At 55.4% G+C, this 19758-nt stretch overlaps 2 protein-coding genes across 2 annotated transcripts; both read left to right on the top strand.

The window, feature by feature from the left end:
• Nucleotides 1-3324: 3324 nt before the first annotated feature.
• On the top strand, nt 3325-4467 carry BHLHA9 (basic helix-loop-helix family member a9). The gene has a single exon (XM_015646217.2). The coding sequence runs from the start codon at nt 3684-3686 to the stop codon at nt 4422-4424; it is 741 nt and encodes a 246-aa protein (XP_015501703.1). The 5' UTR covers nt 3325-3683; the 3' UTR covers nt 4425-4467.
• Nucleotides 4468-6948: 2481 nt separating this feature from the next.
• TRARG1 (trafficking regulator of GLUT4 (SLC2A4) 1) lies at nt 6949-18311 on the top strand. Its single transcript, XM_015647044.1, has 3 exons — nt 6949-7415; nt 12345-12477; nt 13048-18311. Exons 1-3 carry the CDS (start codon nt 7026-7028, stop codon nt 13053-13055), a joined length of 531 nt encoding a protein of 176 aa, XP_015502530.1. The 5' UTR covers nt 6949-7025; the 3' UTR covers nt 13056-18311.
• Nucleotides 18312-19758: the final 1447 nt, after the last annotated feature.

Here is a 19758-nt window from a genome sequence, read left to right as displayed (position 1 = left end):
GGGATGGGGATGGGGATGGGGATGGGGATGGGGATGGGGATGGGGATGGGGATTGGGATGGGGATGGGGACACCAGCGGGGTGCGGGTGCTGTGGTCCTGCAGCTCACAGGCTCCCACTGCCCTCTCTGGGTCTCCCTGAGGAGCTGTGAGCAGGGGGATGCGGGTGAGGGAATGCCCAGTGCCGGCAGCTCAGGGCAGTAACAACATGACAATTAATGCCAGAATCCATCCCATGTGCTCTGGGAGAACCTTGAGCAGGGAACAACCGAGCCTTGAAGGCTCCTGTGCCATGGGGTGGCTCCTGTGCCTTCCACAGCTGCTATGTGCCCTGGCTTTCACTGCAGAGCTCTGTGTGTCCAATCCTCATCCTCTGGCCAGTGAAACTCTGCAGCCCTGTTGGTGTCAGGATGGATGAGCCATTCCTGGCACATGAAGCAGCAGGCACAGCCTCCTGTGGTGGGCAACAAAGGCCTGCAAGTCCCTGAAAGGAGTTTGTAACCTGGTGAGGGTTTGTCTCTGTTCCTAAGGAACAAGGGACAGGACGAGAAGAAATGGCTTCAAGGCTTAAAGTGGATATTAGGGAAAATGCCCTCACTGAAAAGATGGTCAGACATTGGAACAGGCTGCTCAGAAAAGCAGTGGAAATATTCAAAAAACATGTGGCACTTAGTTGTTCAGTGGTGACAAGGCAGTGCTGGGTTAGGTTTGGATTCAATTAGAGGGCTTTTCCAACTGGAATGACTTTGGGATTCTGTGAAGGCCTCAGGTAGGCCTTTTGCCCACTGCCTCCCACATGTGCTGTGTTTATGCACGTGCCCATGGCTCACTCCTGCTCCACAGGATGTGGCTTTCCAACCTGTGCCCAGGGCAGGGCTGTTCCCTGGTGCTGTGCTGGGTGCTGGAGCAGGATCTCACCCACAGGCGTCTCCAGGCAGCACGAGTGCCTGTCACTGCCTCCTCCTGTGCCCTGCAGGGTGGCTGCCTGGGCACGGATGACTCACCAGCCCGTGTCCCTGTGTCCCTTGTGCCACCTGGTCGTGCCCCAGCAGGAACAGAGCGCCCTATTTATTTACCCTTCCCCGCGGGCCCAGGCAGTGTCGCAACAGCCGCCTCCTCCTTCCCCTGAGCACCAGGAATGGGCACCTCCCTGCATGCCAGTCCTGGCTCTCATCCTTCCCCGCTGCAGGCTCCCATGCTTTGCCCTGGCACACCTGTGCCTCCCGGTGCAGCCTTCCCAAGGAGGAGGGATGGTGCTGGGGCAGTGCCAGGAGCTGGGCAGCCCTCCCAGGCCGTGCCAGCTGCCTCTTCACTCCATCAGGGTTTCACCTCCAGTGAGGGCTGTGCTCTCAGACGGCTCCAGCAGCTCTCAGCAGGAATCATCAAATCATCAGCAATTTGGGGGTGCTGGATGGGTGCTGCTGCCAGCCCAGGGCTCTCTGCTGGAGCTGCTCAGTGGCAGTGTTAGGGGTGCACACCCAAAACACACCTTTGGGCTGTGGGACCCATGAGAGCTGTGAAAACAGGTGGTGCCCAGCACTCAGCAGTGCTCCAGTCCAGAGTGACACAGGCTGGGAGTCCCCAAGGGCCAAACCCCATCTTGGAGGCTGGGGAGTGCCATGAATGGCCTGATATGTGTGTGGCGACAGATAATTATGGCTCTTTCATCATCTGTCAGGCAGAGGGCCCAGCAGAGCCTCACAACACATTTCTGGCTCCCCATCTCAGCCCATAAATCTCTCCAGCACACAGTGATAAATCAGCAGGGGCCGGGGGAGCAGGGCCTGGGTGGGTGTTCCTGCTGACCTCCCAACCTGTAATGGGCACCTGGGTCGGAAGCGCCCAGGACAGCGGGATGTGCTAATTACAGGTGGCATCAGATGCCCCATGATTTATGGTCTGGCCGTGCCTGCTTCCAAGAGCTGGGGCTGGATCCTTGTAGCCAGGGCAGACCCAGAACCCCTGGCAGTGCTTCCCAAGGATCTCCCAGGGACTGTGGGCAGGCAGGGGACAGCTTTGGGACTGCTGCTCCTGCCCAGGCACCACCCAGCTGGGACTGAGAGGTGCCCAGCTCAGCCACCTCTGCTCTGGACTGCACCTCCTGACCTCCAACACCGCCCCCTGTGGTAGGGGGATCTGTCCTGCGCTGCTGGATTTTAGACAGGCATGTATCTAAGTGGGTCTGACATCCATGTCCTGCTGGCATTCAAGAATTCCAAAGAACCCCTGGCTCCCAAGCTGGGTTTGCTGGGTAAGTCAGTGGTCAGGGAGCCTCCATTCCTGTCAGAGAAAGACTGGGAGGTGAGAGGGATGCTGGGGAGAACAAGAGGGTCACAGTGAGAACAGGTGAGTGCTCAAAGATTTTTGCAAGCTTCACCTCCCTTTGAAGTCCTGCTGCCTCATCCTCCACTGTCCCTGAGGCTTTGGCTCCTGATTTATTGGGTTCTTATAGCAGAGGCATCTAAATTAGCTCCAGCTTAAAAGAGCCAGGAGAGAGAAGGGCAATAGACAAATAACCCCCTGCTAATTGTGGCTGTTGATCAGAAGTGAGCTGGGATGATCAGATAGGAAGGGATGAATCAAGGAGGGGGGGAAGCATGTTCTCCCAGGACTCTGCTTTTTCACCAGATACCCCAACAATTTGTCAGAACCACTCCCGGGCTATTTTTCAAAGCATTACCCCTCACACAGGAAAACATTTAGCAACTGCTCGCTAATGAGATTATGGGCAAGCACACGTGGCTGCCCCGCACTGCTCAGAGGTTGGGGACCTGGCCCTGCCCATGGCCTCCGGACCTGCTGCACCTGGCGAGCTCCTCATCTCACCAGCGGGGGATGCAGGAAACAAGAGGCTGCTTTCAGCATCTTCCCCAAGTTAAGTGCCGGGCAGGCCCGGGAGCATCAGCGCAGACAGCTCTGCCCGCAGGCTGCTGGGAAAGGACAGGAAGGCTCTGGAGGAAGTTAGCATTTCAGCTCTTTTATCACCTGCCCCGATCCCCCCTGCCACATTCCTGCTTCCTGCTCCGCAGGGCAGAGGCGTGCCAGGCCCTGCACATTCCTGCAGTGACTCCCGGGGTCTGCTCCTGCTCAGGCACCCACCTCCCCCTGTCCCCACGGATCTCTTGGCTCCCTAGGACCGTGTCTTCTCCCTCACCCAAGCACAAGACTTGTTGCTTTCCTCAGCAGCGGCACAATTCCGTGCTTCACTTTCCCCTGACCGAGAAATAACAGGTGCTGCAGGACCAATGAGCAGGGGGAAGGAAAAGCCAGGGTCGTGATAGAGACAGGGCTCTGCCTCACAGCACCACGGAGAGCCCTGTGACCTGTCCCAGGGTGAGCCACCAGCCTTCCCAGCAAAGGAGAGGGCAGAGCAGCCCGGGGGAACTCCTGCAGTGCCCAAATTCTCAGCAAACACTAAAGGAACTCCTGTAACGTGTGCTTGGTGGAGGTGCCTTCCCCGGGGAGCTCTGGGCGCCCCAGCAGCGGTGCGGGACGCTGAGGGCAGGGAGCAGGCAGGGCTCTCGCTGTGCCTCACCTGCGGCAGGTGAGGAGGGTCGGGACAGCCACGTGACGAGCGCTGCTGAAGGTTTTTAGAGGCGGCTGCCGGTCCCTGGAGGAGTGTCACCATCACCTCCCGGGAGGCAGGAGCACAGCAGCGCCTCTCCCGCTCCCCCTCGCCGCTGCCATGTCCGGAGTAGCCGCGGGGAAAGGCACGGGGCCAGAGCCCGACAGCTCCGAGGAGGAGTTGGAAGTGGGGGACGCGCCCCAGGGGTGCTACAGGCAGGGTTTGTGGGTCTCCCAAGGCAGGGAAGCAGACGCCAGCCCGGGGGACACGGGAGGGATGCAGGTGAGGAAGAGGAGCAGGCCAGCACGCTCCAAGGCCAGGAGGATGGCTGCCAACGTCAGAGAGCGTAAGAGGATTCTGGACTACAACCAAGCCTTCAACGCCCTGCGGCTGGCCCTCAAGCACGACCTCGGGGGCAAAAGGCTTTCTAAAATCGCGACCCTCCGGCGAGCCATCAACAGGATCACGGCTCTGTCGCTGTCCCTGCACGGAGCCGGGCGCTGCTGGCCCTGTGCCCACTCCGAGTGCCACGCCCGGGCCGGGGTCCCTGCGCAGGAGTCGGGGGTGAAGGGCTGCCGTCCCCAGCTGCCCTGGGAGCCCGGTTCCGCAGGGACACGGTGCCCTCCGACCCCTCTGTGCGCTGAGTTTTCCCCCCAGAGGCAGCTCCATCACTACGAGAGCCCGAAGGACCATCGCCCCCTGCCCAGCCCCGCCGGTTCCTCCAGCGGGACCCCGCACCCCGCGCCCCGCGGCCAGCAGCGATTTACGGGCAGCCTGCAAGAACCTCTAGCCGGGGCGGTCCCCTGGCAGCTGGGTTACTGCCAGGGCTGGGGACAGCAGCAGTGCCTCCCCATCCCCTGACCTCAGCGCTGGGGTGGCCGGACGGTGCCGGGAAGGTAACGGAGCCGTGGGACAGATGGGGGGAGCGGGAAGGGACTGCTGGGGGAGGGAGAGAAACGCTGCAGGGTGCGGAGCTCAGCTGTGATGCCCCCGACACGCTGTACAGGACCCTGCTGCGTGTCTCCCCTCTACGGGGAAACTGCGGAGGGTGGGAAGTCCTCTGGAAGTGCCAGCTCCGTGTTTCTTTTCGCGAGGTCTCACCGCTGCTGATCGCCGCTGTTATTTATTCTCTCTTGCTTGCTCTGCGAGAAAACACGAGTTACAAAGCCAGCAGCAGGGCAGTGGCTGTTAATATGTGTGGGATGGACAGATGGGCAGCGGGGATCACACTAAAGCCCCTGGCTGGCGGGTGGCTCTGGCTCCTGCCGGTGAAGGAGGGGAGCAGGAGCACGAAAAGGTTACTGCCCTGGGACTTTTGACGCTAAGCTCATTGGTACAGACGTTTGTGCCTGGCAGATTTGCGAGGCCGGGAGGGGAGACAGATGTCGGCTTTCGTAAAACCCACCCATCCGATTGAGGTTTCCTTCTGACACCGGGGAAGCGGCTCTGCTGGGACAGGCCAATAGCACGCTCCCGGAAGGGGGAATTTAACTGAAAATGTCCCTTTTGTCCCTTCCTTCTGGCTTGGAGAGCTTGGACCAGCTGCGAGGGCTCCCTCCTGCCCACGGCTCAGCAAACTGGAATTGCTGCAGGAATCAGGCAGGGATTTACAGCCACACTCAGCACAGCTGGCAGATTTTTGGACAGGACAAATTGCACGGTGTGATTCCCTCAGTGCTGAACCCTGTAGAACTCCTCCAGCCCCGCTGCTCCCACCTCAGTGCTACCAACATTCCAGTGGCGGTCGGAGCTCTCTCCCTGCCTGGGGGCACATGCTGGAACAACCATCCCAACCTCCTGCTGCTGGGACCGGGATCTTCTCCTCCTCCTTAATCCCTGGTGGGACAAGGGAGCTGGTCCAGGAGCAGAGGAAAACTGGCGGCAGCCAAGAGAGAGAGCTCTTTGCTCAGCAAAGGAGCCTCTTAAAAGTGCTGATGGTGTGAGGCATCCTGGCTTCAGCCTCTGACAGGTGTTATCCTCGCCAGAAGAAGGCCTGCAGCCACATCCTCTGAAGGAATCCTGCTTCTCCCTACAGCATCCTGGCTCTCCCTGCTCTGGCTCTCCCTGGAGCAGAGCACGGCCCTGCCCTGCCCTGTCAGCAGCCGTCACACGGGGAGTGAGTGCCCAGCAACAGCAGCATCCAAAGAATGTTTCCATGACACCTTAACAAAGACAGGAACCTTCCCTCCTCCCAAATTTGCATCTCCGTGTTTTTCCCACGCCGGCGTTGGTGGTCAGCCCAAGTGAGGCAGGTGGAAACAGATGGTCACAGAGACCCTGCCGAGGGTCACCGCCTCTGCTCTCACATCCACATTCACAAACTGTGGCTCCCAATTCTGTTTGGAGGCTGCAGGATGGGCTGAGGCTCCGGGCAGGGCTGGGCAGCAGGACCCGGCTGGCAGAAGGCTGTTCGGGCACTCTCGGGGAGGCGGAAGGTGCTGGGTGTGCCCCGTAGATGGCACTCACTGCCAGGGAAACCCCTGGCAAATTTCGAACTGTAGCATAATACACAATGGGTGAAAAACATCCGTGTTTTCCGGGCTCTGAGGTTTGTTTTAGCCCTCCCTCCTGCCCCTCACATCATCCCTACACCCAAGGATGGAGAAGACGTAACTCACACTGCACCAACACCCTTTCTGCTTTGCAGGTCCTATGTGGGGACACGGTGTGTCACTGCTGCGGTGTCCCTGTCCCCAGCTGTGGCCTCGCCACAGTCATCCACGCACAGCGAGGGCAGGGCTAGCTCAGCCCAGCGTGCCCAGAGCCTCCCCCAGTGCTGTGCCCGGGGACGATGCTTTCCCAGAGCGGCTGGAGTCAGAGGTGCCACCGGGCACCCCCGCACTACCCAGACCCCGTCACCCTCGGGCAGCCCTTCCCAGACCCAGGGCAGCTCCAGCCCCTCTCCGCAGCCATGAGGGGCTCGTGGGGCTGCTCCGTGTCGCATGTCCCCCACCTGCCCGGGGAAAGGCTGGCAGCCAGAAGGGACAGCAAGGCTGTGTGTACCCCGCACCTCCGGAGCCGGAGGCGGCCCCGAGCCCCGTGGGCGCGGGCGGAACCCGGTCGGGGCTGGGCTCTCACGTAGCGCTGCAGCGGAGCCGAGCCCGTGGGAGCCCCCGGGAAGAGCGGGGGGTCGGTGGGGCGGTACAGAGCCTTGGGCTGGGCCGGGCTGAAGGCGGCGGGGACTCCCCGGCTCTCCCACCGCTCCGCTCCGCCCCGCCGCATCCCCGCCAGCATCCCCGAGGGCCGCGGCGCCGCACGCAGCAGGTCGGGCGGAGGCCGAGCGTGGTAAGGGGGTGAGGAGAGGGGGGACCGGGGACACCCCGGGGGCGGTCCGCGGCCCCGATCCTGCCCCGGGGGCCGAGCTGGGCTGGCCCCTCCTCCGGCTCGGCCTCCCGCGGGGCGGCGGGCCCCGAGCGCAGAGCGGCGGCGGCGGGGCGCTGCCGGAGCCCGCTCCGCCGGGCCATGGCCAGCACCGGCTCCGCGCCCGGGGGCGCCGGCCCGGGCTCGGGCACGGCGCTGCCCACCCGCTTCCAGGAGACAGAGAAGCTGCTGTCGGCGACAGAGGGCCGGGAGGAGAAGGGCCTCCGCGGCTCCAAATCCTTCACGGCAGCCTTGCCCGGCGAGACGGAGCGCAACGGGCACGGGCTCGGCTACAAGTCGGTGTCGGTCGGGCACCTGGAGGCGCCGCCGCTGTCGCCGTCCCGGCTGAGCCTGGGCAGAGCCTCGTCCACGGCCACCAGCACGGCGGCCCCGGAGCAGGGCCGCCCGCGGGACTACCTGGTGCTCGCCATCTTCTCCTGCTTCTGCCCCGTCTGGCCCATCAACATCGTGGGCCTCGTTTTCTCCATCATGGTGAGTGCGGAACCCGCCCGGCGCTCGGACCCGCCCGGTTCGCCTCCGGCTTCCCCCGCCGCCGCCCCGACGGCCGCCCCGGAGCTGTCCGCGGTGCTGCACCACCGGCACCGGGCCGGGAGCAGCTCCGCTCCCGCAGCGCTCGGCTCGGCTGTGCCGCCCTGCCCGGCTCCCGCAGCGAGCTCCGGTGCGGGTCCGGGGGGGCGCGGGCGGAGGAGGAGGGCGGGGGGCTGCGCCGAGGCTGGGGCAGCGCCCGGGGAGGCGGCGGGATGGAGATGGAGATGATGGAGATGGAAAAGGAGGCGGTGGGATGGAGATGGAGAGGGGGGTGGGATTCCAGGACAGGGTGGCTCCGGGAAGCGAGGTCCCTGCCCCAGGCAGCGGTCCAGGACGACTCGCAGGGCTTCCCCGGGAAGGAGCTGCGAGGAGAAGCACTGACAAGGGATCTCCCTCTGCCCCTCCTAGCCCAGCCCTGCAGCGCTGGGGAGACCCTGGCTGGAGGCTGGTGCCTGGCCTCAAGCACTTCAAAGGGACAGGCTGCACCTGCAGCTTTTATAGTCGCCCTGGAGAAGCAATTTTTCTCCATTAAACATCCCCCACACCTCAGCAAATACACCAAGAGCCGAGCAGGGGAAAATGAAGCCAGCCCGGCCTCCCACCCATCTCGGGTACAGGTGGCTCAGTCAGCACAGCCCTACAAGCAGAGCCACCCCCTTCCCCAGCAGATGCAGCTCTCTTGTACACACCCAGCACCTTCTATGCCTTTGATTTGCAACAAAGGCGAATCTGTTCTTTGAAAATCGGCTCCATTACCTGCTTACCACACAGAAATACACTGGGGGGCACCTGCAGCCAAGCACTTCTCCCCAAAACCACCAACAACTTGAAGGCAGGCACGGGCACTTGCCACAAAAAGTCCCTCCCTCTAGGGAGACCAATTTCCATTTTGAGGAGGAATCATCGTTTCTGCCAGTGCCAGCTGTCATCTGCGTAGTACAGTTGTGTGGCACAGACTGTTTAGGCAGCATCGAGGGAAGCCAGCCAGCCTTGTTGGGCTGTGCACTGCAAGGAGAGGGAAAGCAGCTGGGTGTTGCATATCCATGGTAATAAACAAGGTCTCTCATGGGGATTTTCCAGCCACATAGCCTTGATGCAAAATAGATCCTCGCCCTGTCCCTTGCAGGTGCCAGAGCCTCCAGGGTGGTGGGGATGTGCCTTGGGTCACACAAACCCCGTGGAGAAGAGTAAACTGAAAAAAGAGCAGGAGTTGGTTCATCCTGCCAGGCAGAGAGGGACCAGGGTGTGGTGATTGTCACAGCCAAGGGGAGGCAGGACCAGCAAGGCAATAAGATTATTCTGCTTCCAAGGCCACTGGGAGCACTGGCCAGGGCTGGGGAAGGGGAGGCAGAAGGCATTCAGCTGAGCTCGTTCTCCAGGACAAGGCACACACAGCACATTAGTAGCCAGTGCACATCCTCTGCCCTCTGCACAGTCGCCCCTGCACTCTCTGTCCTGTAGTTTAATTAATTTATTACAGCCCTTTCTAGTCCTGGCCCTGCCTGCACCAGCACCTCCACCCACCCACCTGCCAGCCAGGGATCTCCCCACAGCACCAGCAGAGCAGGATGGGGAGTGATCCATCCTCCCTTCCTCCATGAGGAACCGGGAAACATCTGGCTGGGTCCTCCTGCCAGCAGGAGCAGCTCTCAGGGCACGGGATGATGTTCCACCTGCTTGCAGCAGGAAGGAATCGAGCTCCCAGTGACCCCCAAGGCTCCCCCAGGCTCAGGGCTTTTCTCAGAGTAAAGCCCAGATGTGCCTGATCATGCACAGAGCTGAGCAGGAACCAGGTTTTTGTGATTCCCATCGCCTGGGGAAACAGGAGGACCTTTCCATAATGGGCTGACATTCCTTTAGCTCTGCAATTGTGCTTTTCTTTCCTGAGTCAAAGCTTTTGCACATGAAAGCTTTTTTTTTTTTTTTTCCTGGGTAATAAGCAGTGTCCAGAGAGGAAAGTAAATGAATGCTTTTGAGTTTAGCATCTCATAAATCATTTCTCAAAGGCTGGTCTCATATCCCAGCAGGGCCTATGGCCAGAGGTGGAAAAAAAACCTGCTCTAGCCCCCCCAGCCTCTTCCTGCTAACACTGATTTCATGGAAGTTAATTACCTGGAGGCTTCTCCACGGACTCTTGGATGTGTTTTTCTCACCAAGTGATGATCTGGCTGTTCTAAAGGGTTCAGGTCACTCCCCAAGACCCCTAGAGAGTGGGACTGGTGGACAAGGATGTGTCCATCCCATGGGATCCATCTCATCTGAGTGCAGGGCAGGGCTGGGTACCACCCACTCTGCATTCCTGCTGTGAATCCTTTCCTCTTCCCTCCAAAGTGCAGCCACTCTGGGGGAAGAAGCAGAGGAGCCACATCCCAGAGTAAAAAACTCCCAGCAAATGAAGGGAAATTAAAAAATCCAGCCAGAAGCACCACACAGTAACATCAAGGGCAGTACTGCAGAGGACTTGGTATCCAAAATAAGTTCTGTCATTCCCAAAAGATGTGGCAGAAGTCAGACTACCCTCACCCATTTTAAGTGCCACAGTCATCTGTCTCTCTCTGGAGTTGACTTCTGCCTCTCTTGGAATGTTTCCTTCAACAAAAACACCGAGTGTTGAGGATTAATGATTTATTCTGAGTAATTGGTGTATGGCAGCAGACAGCATCCAAAGCCAGTTCATAAACTGGGAGAGAGTGCAGAAAAGAGGATGTGATGATTTGTTTTCTCCATCCCTGGGACTAGCACAGGAAAGTAATTGCCTTCATCTGCAACAAGGCCACTTAGGGAAAAAAAAACAAAACAACATTTTGAGCAGCAATTGGAAGAGATAGCAGTGAGAAACAGGTAAAATTAATAACTCTTGAGTCACCCAGCCTTGTCTGGGCTGCAGAACAGCACCCACTCCCCAGGTCCTGCAGATTTTCCAGCTCTGGGCTGTAGCAGGGAGTCCCTTGGCACTCACACAGTGACTCACTCCCCTGGAGCCCTTGAGCCTTTTGGAGATGTTCTGCCTTGGTGAGCCTCGATTAATAAACAAGATGTTAATGTTTTTATGTGGAAAGCCAAACATGGGATTAGTGATACTAGAGAGCTACAACCAAACCATTCCACACCAATGAAAAATATATGTACAGTACCAAATTCTTGCTAAACACCCCATGCCAATGCTGATGTGTTTCTCATAATTGTTGAGGGTAAATGAGCAGTAAACACTTCCAGAAGCTGTAGTGATAAATATATTGAATCCCTTAGCCTATATGTTTTGCCTAGAAGACAGCTAAAACTGCATATTTCACTGCAATCTAACCCACACCCTGCCAAAATATTACACTTTTTACAAAAATCAGAAACTGAAAAACCAAATCCCCAGAGCTGGAGCTGTCAGTGAGCAGGGCAGGGATCCTGTCTATCCCTGGGCTCCTGCATCCTCCCCATCTCTCACCACCAACCCATGAGGCTTCATTTTGTCACCTCCTGTTCTGTGATGAAAATAGCTCTTGGCTGCATCCCATTGCTTTCAGCGTGGGTCTGGCAAACCTGCTGTTGAGACCAGGAGGAACAAGGTCCTGAGCTCTCCTGGTGTCACTGGTGGGGACAGTGATGCCCAGGGTGGCTCGTGAGTGGGGCAGGACATGGCAGGGGGGCAGTGGAAGCAGCACCTGCCCGTTTGAGGCTCTGCTGTGTTATCTACGTGCTGACACAAACTCAAATGAGCATATGGAAACCTCCAAAGCTGCATTTTTCCTACAGAGCAGCTGCCCAGCCTGGGCTGGGGATGTTTTGGTCATGGTGCTGCCAAGAGGCAGTGGAATTAAAGCAGGATGAATGGGAAATGGGGCAGTAACACCAAGTATTTGTTCAGATTCTCTGTGATGTTTCGTGATTATTGCTGGAGCTGGACTAGGTCTCCCTGCTCTTAATTGTTTTGTTTTATTTATTTTATTTTAACATGAGGCAGGGGATCCTTTCCACCACAGCTATTTCTGAGATACACATTTTTTGAAAGGAAACTGGGATTGCTTTAGTCCATTTCCACCTTTAACTCCTTTTAAATAGTACACTTGTTTGTTTTTTTTTTTAAACTGAGAATCTCCCCAGTTTTAGCAGCCATGCTCCAAAGGGATGAGCTGTCACACAGCACAGGGCTGTGGGAGCTGCTGGCCCCACAGTTTGCACCAGATCCCCCTTTTCTCCAAGGTAGCATGGCTGGAGATGGATAGGGATGGATGGAGATGCCAGGGGAAGAATCCTTTAATCCATGTTGAAGTGTTAAATACATAAAAGCAGCCCTAAAGAGGAATACCTGCTTCAAAGCAGTAAAATCATCAATAAAACCCCATCCCCAGTGAAGTTTAGGGGAGTTTTGCCCAACTCCTCCACTGGATCCCTTCTCCCCCATCCCACCTTGTTTCCCTTTCCTCTCACTCCAAGGTGAAAATATCACCAACAGGCCTTAAAACCCCTCACCCACTTTTCCTCCCTCTAAACCCCCTTCCCAATGGATTTTGTGGGGGGCAGAAGAGCCCTGCACAAACTTGGGGAGGCTTTTTGGTCCCAAGAGCCGGGCTGGCAGCAAACGCTGACACACGGTGAGTAATTCCAGCACAGCTCCCTTCTGCTGAGTGCTGTGTGCTCCCCAGCCAAGGGCAGCACACCCAGTACATCCTTTCCAGCAGGATCAGGAGGCTCTTCCCTCAGCAGTGACGCTTCTCCCTCACCAGGAATCCTCACTTCCAGCATTTTTTGCTTGGGAACCAAGTGATTACCAGTTAAAGGAGCAGGAAAGAAAATGGGGCTCGGTTTGGGGCTCTACAGACAGGGGGTCATCCCTGGAGCTGCTGCCTCTCTCAAAGGACTCTTTTTGTGTCTCCCCAGTCGAGGAACAGTGGCCAGCAAGGGGACACAGATGGTGCCCGGCGGCTCGGACGCATGGCCAGGCTGCTCAGCATCGTCTCCATTGTGCTGGGGACCATCATCATCGTGCTCTACATTTCACTCAGCGTCAGAGGTAACCCTTCCTTCTCCTTCCCTCAGCCCAGCTCCAGTGGGAACCTCGCCTGGCTCCCAGCTCCAGCCCAGGGGATAGGACAGACCTGCCCCCAGTCCACCCCCACCTCATTCCCAGTGCAGTGGGAGGGCACTGACTCCAGTTTGGTTTGACCATCAGCAGCTGCACACACACATAAAAAACACCTCAGAGAACGGGCTCCTTCCAGTAGAAACATACATTGCCCAAATCACCAGCATGGAAAGCCCTCCCTGTGCTGTCCAGAGTGCCCTGGTGACCACACAAGGTCTCCCTGGTAAAAGGTCCTGCCCTGGCAAAGCCTGTGGTTGGGTTTAGAAGAGTGCAGTGCTGTAAAAACAGAGAGGTTCCAGGACACAAATCAACCTGCCCAGAAATACAAGCCCAAAATGTCTTGGGAACCTCCCAAACACACCTGCCCCCACCTGCCAACCCATGATCAGCACAGCTCAGGCAAACTGGGACCTCGGGAGCACCCAAAAGCCAAGCCAGGAGCGTAAGGGGAACATCTGTTCTGCTGGAAGCTGCCCTAAGCCACTCTTTCTTTTACAGGTTCCTAGAAGATGTTTCAGCATGCAAATACCTTGAAGAGGAGGAAGACAACTTTCCTTTTGGGGTTTTTACTTTCAGCCTTGCAACAAAACAAAAAATTGTCACAGTGTAGGTGGGCAGCCCTAGACAGTCTGCTCTGGAGCGCCGTCGGAAGGAACGCATGCTTCAATTCACCGCCTCTTGGGAATGAGCCTGTGCGAGGGATGGGATAAAAATCACCCTGAGTAGGAATGGGAGAGGCCACGTGGAGAGGAGAAAGGGGAAATCCACTACCTCATTCCCCTCCAGCAGAACTCATGGAGTGGGGAGACAACTAAAGTGCAAGAGGAGGAGAGAGTCTCCAGAATGAAGCTGGTTTTGGAAGGAAAATACAAGGCAAGAACGGGATGTTTTGAGGAGTCCTCCTGAGAATTTTGGCACAAGTCACTGGATTTTTTGGGGGGTTGTTGGTTTTTAAATCGTCAAATTCTCTGTCTCTACAAAAACAAAACAAAACAAAAACAACGAAACAAAGCTCAAACTGCCATCAGGAGCTGAGAGCTGTTGCACAGAGGAGGAGGGAGTGCAGAGCTGCAGCAGGACCATGGCTCTGCTCCGAACGAAACGCAGCTGCCAAAGCTGGAGGATGTGGTGGGTGCTTTTGTATTTTTGATGAAAAAAAAAAGAAAAAAAAAAAAAGAAAAAAAAAAAGAGACAATGACCATTTGCATGCCTTTGGGAATGTTCTCCATGTCTGCTCCTACAAGCTCTTTTATCACTTAGGGCAGATGTCAGAGCTGGCAGAGCAGGATGTTGCTGCATGAGAACCCCAGGCTCCTCCTCACCCCCATCCCATGGTGGGCTTTTTAATGGAAGGCAAAATCAGGCGTTCCCTGTGAACCCACACATTTCTCTGTGCACCCAAAGGGAGCTTAGCACCCCTGGCACCGAGACAAGAGCCTGGTTAATGCCCAGCAGCAGCACCACGGCACAGAGAGCCTGTTCTACCCATGCACACCCCGATGCCACGGCACGTCTGTCCTGCAGAGGCTCAGCATGATCCAGCCCCCACCACTGCCAGTGCTCATCCCCCCAACCCTCTGGGGCTTCGACTTAGGGCCTTGCAGGAGATTTTTCAGGGGCATGAAGGAGTTTTAGATTCCTGCTCCTCTCCTTGCATCCCTCACACAGCTCTTCTGCAGCTCTGGAAATCTCCGGCGTCCCCGGAGCTGCCTGAGGTCAGTTCCACAAGTCCTATTATTTTTTAATGTTTTGTATTTAACATAACAAGAAAACAGACTCTGCTCCTCCCACTATGTCTGTAGGTACCACAGGACCTGCCATGTCTTCCACACCATCCCCATGGGACCCACTCCCCACACGCTCTCTCGAGGCTCCATCCAGCCCCAGCCCTTCTCCTCCCTGCTCACCCCTCATTGCTGCGGGCACTTCTCGGGGTTGGCCCTCTACCCACTCACCCAGACTATGCAAAGCTCCATGGCCTGTTGTTTTAGTCAGGCTTTGTGACTTCTGGCCACATCCATTGGCTCCCTGAGTCTCTTTGATCCAAACTTTGGGGACACACCACCTAGAGCTGCACTGCCCGGCCTTTCTGTTGTCTCCAGCTGACAACCTGCGACATAAAAGCATGGACTGACTGAGAAATGTTGTCCTTCAGGGCACTTCTGCTCCCTAACATCCATCTCCTGAAAAACATCCCCAATTTACACCAAATTCAATGCTTCCCAGGGCTTGTCTACATGGAGAATCCACCAAAAGAAACTTCACAACATGGTAATTGCTTGGCACTAACTCCTTCCCTGGGCTCTAAATGGGCACATGGGTTAGCACAGGGTAGGGGTGAGGTGTAAGTCCTCGCTGTAGTTACTCTGTAGTAATTAATGAGCAAAGCCACAGGCATCTCTGTGAAAATTCTCCTGTCACCTTTTGATTGCTCCTCTTTCAAGTGGTTTTTTTTCTTCTAGATGTTGTTTGAATCTAGGGGGTGACAAAGCCAAATCCCCCAGGTACACTGTCAATATTTTTCTCTCCATTGGAAGGGATTCCAGGGACTCACAGCAAGAGCACATCACTACAGCACTTTCTTGGGCTCCATTCCCACCCAGCTCTTTGTCAGCAGTCCATCACCACTGCTGGTGTCCAAAATGGACCAAATCTGCAACTTTTCTTTTGCAATTTATCTTTTGTGAGTTCAGCAAACAGGGACTGCTGAATATTGCTGGGTGGGAGCTCCCTCCTCCATCCTCTGTCCAGGCACTGCATCTTTTCCTCCTGAGCCCTTCAGAACCCCTCCCTTGGATGTTCAAACTTTAATCTTATGGCTATTGAAATCCCATCAAAACCCCAAAATGTTTCCTTCTTTAACTCTTGGACCCAACAGCTGCTTGCTGGGGAACACATGGGGTGTTTTTTGGAGCTACAAAAGGGCAGTGCTGTCTGTCCCTGCATCTCCTGCCCTTTGCCCTTGGAGCTGCTGGAATTCAGTTGATGGGAAGAGCCCAGAAAACTCCTCCTTGGGCAGGAAGGGCCCTTTTTCAGGGAAAAGTGCTGGAGGGAGTTATAGGACTTGAGAGCATTTAAGTAAGAATTTAAATGCTCTTTTATCATTATATAAAGCCTTTCATCTAAAGTGCTTCTCTGCATCCAAAGGATTAAACCCTGCCACCCCCCACGAGGTGGGTTCACATTACTGCTCTAATTGCAGGGATGGCAAATGCTCAGGCACTGAGCAGTTCCCAAATCAACCCCCTTTTCTTCCTCCTCCTTACCAGAATCATGTATCAGCACAGATTTCCTTGGAATCTGTTTTTTTTTTCAGTGGGATTAGACAAACTATACCCCACTGTGGTTCCAAATGGGATTCCTGCAGCCAGAGGAAGGTGAGGCAGCTGCAGTGGTCCTTGCCAGGAGAAGTCCCAGGCCAGGGCAGCACAAAGCAGTGGATTCCCCTGGATGCAGGATTCCCCTGGATGCAGGAGAAGGCAGAAGATTCCCCCAAAATCACCAGGGTGATGATTTGTTTGTGCCTCCTGTCTCATTGGACAGCCCAGGTGATGCTTCTCACCTCACTATTATTATGTATAATAACAAAAGAGAAGAACTAAGACACTTGAATCCCTTTCATTCTAAAATCTTCCTGAATAGATACAATTGTACTGCAGCCTTGAACTCAGCTTTTTTTCCTTATCCTGCATTTAAATCCAGAGGAAAGCCTCTACAGTTATCCCTGATCTGCTTGTAACCTGCCTCTCCAGTGCTGGAGAGATAAACTCTCCAGGGACATCCAGAAGGTCCCTTCTCCCTGCTCCCCTATCAACTTCTCCATACATTTTGCAGCCTGTTTTGCAAAGTTTTTGCCACTTTGCTTTCCCCATCCCCCCCAGTTTTATCCCAGCTCAGCTCCCTCTTTGGCTTTTTTTGGGTGGAATTTGCTCATATTTGTGAAGGAAGAGGTTGCAGGGCCCCCAGCCCTCGGCACACACCTCATCTGTGCTGTGTTACAGGGGGGTTGATGATGGCAGAACTTCATCCTGAGGCCACCAGGCACAGTCACCCCTTTGACTAAATCCACCCAGAACTCGGCTTTTAGCACACAGGGGGGAAACCACAAAAACTGTGCCATGAGCCTTATCCTCTCCAGCCCCACCAGCAGCCCTGTTTCCTATCCCCCAGCCCTTTGCCACCTGCTGCAGCCTCCTCTGAGCACTCATGTCAGAATTCTCTGTGTTTGCAACCAAAACAGTCATGAAATCCTCAGGCTCTGGCCACCTTCTCCCCCCTGGTGAAGGAAAGGTGAGAGCAGGGTGACAATCCAGCCCTACCTGACAGGGGAGCTGAGCTGGTAGGAGGGGAGCTCGCTGAAGGGATGGAGAAGGTGGGAAATGTCTGTAAATGTAAACTGGAGTAGGAGTTTCCATGGACAAGAGTGAGGTCCTGGTGGGATGTAAATACACCAGGATGGGAAGGAGCCTCTGAGCAGAGCATCGGGGCTGGTGGCACCTCCCTGGCACTGCTGTCCCTGGGCAGAACTGGGCTCTGTGGGGTGGCACAGAAGGGCTGCTGGCTGCATCAAGGCTGGATTGAAGCTTTAAGCTGAACCAGCAACAATCTTGGCTTGGTTTTGTAGCAGCTCCTGGTGGGATGCAGTGGCTGAGGGTGAGGAAAGGTCTGGCCCAAGTCAGTGGATCTCAGCACCACACTGGGTGCTGCCTGCAGGCTCCAGGGGGATCTGAGCACCAGCAGAGGAAAGAAAGCCACCAAAGGATTTCCAAGTTTGCTGTGTTAAGGATGGCTTTGCTTTTTCTGGCTGTTTTTTCACCCTGTTCCAGTTTATTCCTCTCTTTGCTGGTTTTGCCACTCTGTTCCTCAGCATTCCCACCCCCAGAGCATCCCTGAGGACCACAGCTCCTTCCTCCCATCCTCTGCCTCTCCTTTAACCCAAACAGGTCTTGCTGCAACGAGATCTCATCTCTGGGCTCTGCTGGAAGGGTTAGAGAGGGCAGGGAACCTCTGACCCAGCTGCAGCAGGAGGTACCTCACCTTCCCCACACAGATTTCTCCATGTAGACAAGAGGAGCAGATCCTGCCTTTTAAATAGAATGGAATCTCCCTTTCCCTTTGCTCTGAGCCCAGGGAGAGGCTGCAGAAAGGCACCCATCGGGCTGGCCCCACCCTTGGCCTGTCACTTGGTTACTCTCACACAACCACAGCCCGGCTTGCACTGTCAAGCTGAAATAATTCAGATTTAAGCTCGTTTTCCTTTCAGTATACAGCCTTTAGTTTTGGCAAAAACCAGTTAGGTTTGGGCTGAAAAACTCCCCTGCTTGGGCACAAGCCAAGGGGGTGTGTGTGTGGGAAAGCAGCCTTTTCAAAGTGGGAATATTTGTAAAGCATTTGCTGACACCAGTAGGTAGCAAAATTCCAACCTATCCAGGATTCTACCCACCCAGGATAAGAAACACCAGAAAGGGAACGTGTGCAGGATTCACCAAGGCAACTCTGACAGCCCTTGGGAGCCCTTGTTAGAAGGTGCCAGGACTTGATCCTTGGCATGGATCCATGGCAGGGTCCATCCCCTCCACTGGGAGAGCCACAGCTCACACACAGCATGAACACACCAGGAATTGCAGCTGGGTGCTTCTCTTTGCTGACAAATGTTTCTTTTTCTGCAGGATGGTATGGTATATCTTATATACTTTCTTTGTATTTCTTGGCATGAGAAAAAAAAAAATAATTAAAATGTAACATGCATGGTCAAAGCTGAACTGGTTTCTTCTGTCTAAATGAGAAAAAATATAATTATCCAAGCTACTCATTCAGTGATTGCTTCACACTCTGAGAGCAACCAGTTGGTATTTTGGGTGCAGTGGGTTGCAAATAATATGTACAGGCAAAGAGTAAAGAAAACAGCACAAGCCAGAGCAGGGAGAGGTGCAGACAGAGCAGCCTTGTGCTGGTTTTAACAAAAAACACTTCCCAGGAGTTTTTCCAACCAGCCTGGAAGGAAACCTGTCACACCCACCTGGGGTCACCCCCAGGGTTTATTTGTGTTATCTGGTCAATCGAGGTGACTGATCCTCACTGAAGCTGAGCTGCACAAACATTTCATTCAGCTGAATGTCAGTGCTCTCCTCTCCCTGCACACCCCTGGCATCCTCTGGGAACCAGGGGCAGCACAGCTTCCAAGCCAGCAGAGACCTGTGGGGTGAATTGCCTGTCCCCCACAGCAAACCCTCGGTCTGTGCAGGCTCCAGTGCAGGGCAGGACTTACAGGAGGTGGCACAGTCCCACAGCTCTCCCAGGCAAGGAGCCACCACAGCAAGGATGAAAAATGAGGCTTCCAGGCCCCTGCTATCAGACACAGCACTTCCACTTCCATCCATGTCCATGATTCAGCAACAAATGGATTTAATGTCCTGCTGGGGCTCCCTCAGGCACAGGCAGGTCCAGCACGAGGGGTCTGGGACTCTCCTCGCTCACAGAGGAGATATTAACTCCCAATAACTGCAGTGGAGCAGATCCAGCTGCTGGACTTGCTGTAGGCACCTTTGGGAAGTGGTTACAGCCCGAGGGTGAACAGACCCAGCCCGTGATCCAAACCCAAATCCCTCTGCTGTGACAATCTTTGGCCTGCCTGACATTTTCACTCCGACAAAGTGGGGTTTAGGGGCATTGATAAATGAATGAACAGTTAAACCACACAGGTACTCAAAGCCAGAGAGGATGGAGATTCAATGTTTGTGAGCTCATGAAAAACAGAAGTTATCTTTGTGACCATCTCAGACACTGATCCAAGGAACAGGAATTAGTTCTACATCAGCTGCTGCCCACAACACAAAGCCCAGCCCCCATAAGTCAGGCTCAACAGTGGATTTATCCCTGAGCTTTCCTATGGATCAGGCACCAAGCATTCCCCAAGGAGGCAGAGCTGCTGCACAGCCTCCAACACACCAGCACTGAGCTCAGCCTTCCTGTTCACCTCACAGCCTTTCTCTTACACTGCATCATCCCCCTCCCCAGCCCTGCATTTTTAACAAATTTAGCCCATTTCTTTGGTGCATCCATTCCCCATTGCTTTGAAAACTGCAAGTCTAACTAGATCTGCTGGTTCTTACCCCTAAACACCCTCCCCTTGTAACAGCACCTAACTCAATGCTCTTGATGTTCAGCTTCACAGCCCAGGACTCAGAGAGCAGCTGCTCAAACCTCGGA

This window comes from Parus major, chromosome 19 (assembly GCF_001522545.3).
Source record: "Parus major isolate Abel chromosome 19, Parus_major1.1, whole genome shotgun sequence".
NCBI classification, from domain to species: Eukaryota; Metazoa; Chordata; class Aves; order Passeriformes; family Paridae; genus Parus; species Parus major.
Note: the sequence above shows the minus strand (reverse complement) of the source record. Positions and strands in the feature narration are given on the sequence as shown.

What these genes read in the sequence shown, in the direction of transcription:
- TRARG1 (XM_015647044.1), top strand. Translation starts at nt 7,026, where the DNA reads ATGGCCAGCACCGGCTCCGCGCCCGGGGGCGCCGGCCCGGGCTCGGGC. An exon ending in GCCTCGTTTTCTCCATCATG is followed by an intron (nt 7,416 to 12,344) that starts GTGAGTGCGGAA and finishes GTGTCTCCCCAG; the next exon opens with TCGAGGAACAGTGGCCAGCA.
- BHLHA9 (XM_015646217.2), top strand. Translation starts at nt 3,684, where the DNA reads ATGTCCGGAGTAGCCGCGGGGAAAGGCACGGGGCCAGAGCCCGACAGC.